Source organism: Vanacampus margaritifer, chromosome 20, assembly GCF_051991255.1.
Source record: "Vanacampus margaritifer isolate UIUO_Vmar chromosome 20, RoL_Vmar_1.0, whole genome shotgun sequence".
NCBI classification, from domain to species: domain Eukaryota; kingdom Metazoa; phylum Chordata; class Actinopteri; order Syngnathiformes; family Syngnathidae; genus Vanacampus; species Vanacampus margaritifer.
Window position 1 is genome coordinate 4,925,151 of NC_135451.1, and position 4,850 is coordinate 4,930,000.

Here is a 4,850-nt window from a genome sequence, read left to right on the forward strand (position 1 = left end):
TGTTGTAAAATAGTGACATCCAGGCACAACTTGATATGCTAATTGCTTGTAAAAATTTGAATGCGCTTTATTTTGAACGACAGTTCCATAGAATGACCTAATCAACCAATGTCATTATGAATTCAGTATTTAGGGATACAAGGTTATGATATAGATTTTTGTGTAATAAATAATGAGACCAGTGTCACTTGTGTACAACTGGTGTAAATGGTTAGAGTATATAAAGGTAGCAATCTGTCGAGAGTACCTTAAAACAAGGCTGGTATCGGCACCAATACCTGGTATCGTTACTCGCCGATCCCTAGTTTGAAGTGTCATTTCACCTCTAATTCCCTTTGACTTTTTCGTCATCTAATTTCTGCCGACTGTAACCACGGCTCCCCAAAACGTTTTCCTCTCAGGTGTTCACTCGTAAGGACGGCAACATTTGCTGTGAGAAAAAGCAGGTGGTGGCCTGTGAAGCAGCTGAGCCCAGGGGACGGCTCGACACGACACTCACAAACAACGTGTGTTGACCTTGGGGCTCTGGGCAAAAGACCTTCAAGGTGTATGCAAAAGCTCAAAAAGAAGGCTCTCCGTTTGAAGTGGAGCATGTGTGTGTTTGTTAGTGTGTGTGTCTGTAGGGGGGGTGCGGCGCATCCTTTTCAAAAGCAGCCAAGGATACCCATCGGCCTGAATTCTATCAGGCTCTTTGATACGAGTGTTTATAATTACAAACAAACTCGATCATGGTTAAAACATTGTGAGCGAACAGAGTGTGTGTGTGTGTGTGTGTGTGTGCGTGTGTGTGTGTGTGTGTGTGTGTGTGTGTGTGTGTTTGCCTTTGTGTATTATGAGGACATTTCACCTGAATACATGCCGTGCTGCGAGGACATTTTGAATTATGAGGACACAGCCCATGTCCTCATAATTATTTCAATGCAGAAGTGCTTCTAGGGCTGTAGAAGGCTTAAATCCAAAGTTTTAGCCAATGTCCTTGTAAAGCATAATTACGTGAATTTGTGTATTTTTGTGTATTTGATGGCGCCCCCTGTAGGAAGGTCCTTGTAATGCACCACTTCATGAATAATTCACACCAGTGTATATTTCACAGCATTTGATTGGCTGACCATCACCTGTCCTCACAATTACGCACGTCTCCATAATTCAGTTTTTTCTCAAAATGCTGTGTATTGTGAATGTTTGTCTGTAGACACAGAGCCTTTTTTTTTTTTTTTTGCAGCCACCATTTCCTAAGTAAATAATTAAATAATGAAATACCCTACGATATTTAATTATATATTTCAGTATTTAATTATTTCAGTGGTTGTTTATTTAAAAATGTACAATGGTTAACAGCAGAGACAGAGAAACTGTCAGTGCCGTACATTAATTCATCATTTAACATCCCACCCTGCCTTTACAGTATAACATCTTTCTGTACACCAGCGGCCAAATGTTTTGAGAATGACATTGATTTTCTAAGAATCTGCAGTGCTGACTTATTATTGTTTTTTTATGATGGCAATTTGCATGTACATGTACTCCAGAATGTTATAGTGATTAGATGAATTGCAAAGTCCCTATTTGCCATGAAAATTAAAGTAATTTCCTTTAGTGACCTTACAAACTTTAAGTGAAGAAGGCTTCAGGGCACCCAAGAAAATCCAGCAAAAGCCAGGACTATCTCCCAAAGTTGATTCAGCTGCAGGGATAAGGACATCACCACCAGTGTAGAGCTTGCTCAGGAATGGCAGTAAGCAGGTATGAGTCCATCTACACTCATGGTGAGGGAGTAAGACTTTTGGAGGATGGCCTGGTGTGACCAGTGAAAAAGGGATTCCATAAACACAGACCAAAATAAGGAAAAAAGAGTTACAGTTATTTTCTCTGATTAACCCCCTTTCCAACTGTTTGGGGCATCCGGAAAAATGCTTGTCTGGAGAAGAAAAGATGAGCGCTACCATCAGTCCTGCTTCATGCCAACAGTAAAGCATCATGTGACCATTCATTTGCAGGGTTGCTTCTAAGCCAAGTTACTGGGCTCGCTCACAATTTTGCCAAAAAACACATGCGTCCATTACTAAAGTATAGTACCAAAACATCCTCGGACAGCAACTGTGTGACAGCAGCAAGGTTATTTTATTTACTAAAGCAAAAAAACATTTTCGTTAATGAAAAAAAAAAAAATAACTTTTTAAAAAAGCAAACTGAAATCACATTAAACGATTACAAAATTATCTATAATTCTAGCAATAATATCCTTTGTTTTCGTCTGTGGTAATTAATTTAGTATATGAGCCTTTCGGGTTAATTTTAAATGTGATCTATTTTTTTTTTTTAATTGACACTGTAAATCATAGAACAATAGCCACTCTTATCAACAAAGTTCATAATCCAACACTGAACCAATTTGTTGATTTAAATGTGATTTATTATATTGCCCGGAGTACGGAAGTGACGTCATCTAGCAGCCCCGATAGAGAACCGCCCCCGGCTCTAATTACTTCACGAGACGTGATGGCAGTGTAGCTGTGCTAATGAGGTAGGTTTGAAGCTCGAATTTTTCCTCCAGAAACTTGTTTATTTTAATGTTGGTCGCTTGTGTACATTGCTGAAAATGATTTATAATGCAAGTCCAGTGTAAGTGCAGCTAAGCTAACGTTAGCATACCTAACCATCTGTTGATTATGATGGTTGCAGCTAATTATTTAGAATTGCTACGCTTTTGTTAGCGACGGTTAGCTCAGTTAGCATAGCAGAGCTAACCGTCTGTTGAGTAAGATAAATGCTAATTGAAATTTTTAAGAGGAAAGCAATAACAGGCTGGTTTGATAGGCTGGTTTGTGATGTGAAAATATACAATGGTTTAGTATTACCAGTACAGTATAAATGAAGTATTGGTAAATTGCTGCATTTGTGTTTACTTAAATTTGTTCTTTAAATAGAAATATTTCAGTAAAGTCTGTTAGTGTTCATTACATTTAATTTATGCAAATATTTAGCAGAGCTGTGCTATCCACTATTTTATTTTCGTTGGCACATTTACTGCACACTGCACAGGATATTATGGTCCACAGAAAGTCAACTTCAAAACATCTGCACCAAGTTACCTATCAAACTGATTGAAACTCATTTTTTTCTATAGCTTTAGATCATTATCTTCAGTGAGATATGTCAGTCATGAGGCCACAGAGGGCAAAAGTTAAACCCAAAGAAGAGGTAGCATATTTTTCATCCTTAGGTAAAGACAAGGATGGCTTCACCATAAAATATATTAATTCATTCAAAGGTGAGTATTGGTAAAAGATTCTTTAGTATGGGCCTAGTTTTCATTACTGTTATAATGAAATATTTCTGTTGTATCCCTTTTTCTTTGTAAGGTCGAGGAGTGTTCAGTTCCTGCTCCTTTCAGAAGGGAGTCTTTCCTACTGAATATCGAGGAGAAGTTATAAGCAAACAGGAACGTGAAAACAGGCTGAGAGTGTATCATGATGCCCAGAAGGTTTTCATGTTTGAATTTCACTACAATGGAAAAACACTATGGTATGTTTATATGGTGTGTTGTCACACTTAATTTTGTTTTTTTTGGGGGTGGGGGGGTTATCGTGCAAGGTTTGACAAAACATAAAAGATTAATTATAACTCAAAAGCAAAAGTACATTCTTTTCTCAATATAATTTTTTTTGTTTTTATTTCATTTTTTTACAATATTGTGACTTATTTTTTTATTTTACTTTTACAGTTATCGTGAGTATCGCTAACCTCACAATATCATGTTGATTATCATATCGTGATTGCTTATCATGACATTTGGATATTGTTTCATACATGTGACATACTAGAATTACTGGTCGCACATTCATGATTACATGAAATTACAGTATAGCAGTCTAGTCTTAGTAAGAATTTAATTGTATTGGTATTTTTCTATTCATCTACCCCAGGTTTCCACTGAAGCACAACCTGATGAAGACACCGCTATCACAGACTGCGCCAAAGTTGACCAGGTGACTAGATTTCTTTTTGAATGTTGTTGAAATCAGTTTTCAGAAGCAAGACATTAGTGGAGGGTGGAGATACTAGGGCTGCACAATATGTGGAAAATATCTTGGCGCACGAATGGCTCATGCAATATGTGCATTGCAAAGACGTGCAACAAATGGATATTGGATTGTTTGTATACTTTAGTCTGAGGCTAAGCGATATGGCCAAAAAATTAAATAAAAAGTCTTTTAAACCAACCATCCAGCATTCTGCCACCACTTGTGCAAAATTTCAACTCACAATAACATCTGGATGTAACAGAACATTATAACAGTTTTTAATAATCCAGAAGACAAAATACATTTCACGATTTAGCAAATTTTCAACGATTCAATTTGAATTTAATTTATTCAATTAATTTGATTTATTGCCAGGCCCTACTTGAGTCTGATTTTGACCAATCAGAGACAACCTTAATTGCGCATCGCCATACAAGAGAATTGTATCGAGGAGCATTACTAACAAAAAAAACCTTATTTGGATAAAACTAGATCAAAATGAGCATGATTATTTTTCCGCATGTACGTGCATTTCTTTAATTAGATTATGAAGATATATATATTCGGTCCATGTTTAATGTCAAAATAATCTCCATCACTGTATAAAACACCCATGTCGCATGTTTTGTCAATACTGAGCAGCCCTCGCAGATACATAGTCCTCACAATGTCGTAGTTGTGAATAACTGACACTCTGAGGACAGTGTATTTATACACTGTGAGTTTAAAATACGTTTTGAGGGCTTGGAGTTACACATACAGTCCTCACAATTCATACTCTGGTCAGGTATGGACACTCTGAGGACTGTGTATTTTCTTATTTTT

General features: G+C 36.9%; 1 protein-coding gene across 4 annotated transcripts in view; it reads left to right on the top strand.

Moving 5' to 3' along the window:
- The first annotated feature begins 789 nt into the window (after nucleotides 1–789).
- The window catches only part of LOC144040461 (N-lysine methyltransferase KMT5A-A-like), an 11,238-nt gene continuing 7,177 nt past the window's right edge, over nucleotides 790–4,850 (top strand). For 3 of the 4 annotated variants that reach the window (XM_077554653.1, XM_077554656.1, XM_077554654.1), the window contains exons 1-3: nucleotides 790–3,271; nucleotides 3,363–3,525; nucleotides 3,927–3,989. In XM_077554653.1, the coding sequence (XP_077410779.1) occupies nucleotides 3,154–3,271; nucleotides 3,363–3,525; nucleotides 3,927–3,989 (344 nt within the window). In that variant the 5' untranslated portion in view covers nucleotides 790–3,153. The remainder of the gene's footprint in view (nucleotides 3,272–3,362; nucleotides 3,526–3,926; nucleotides 3,990–4,850) is intronic. The other variant, XM_077554655.1, reaches the window with a different exon arrangement.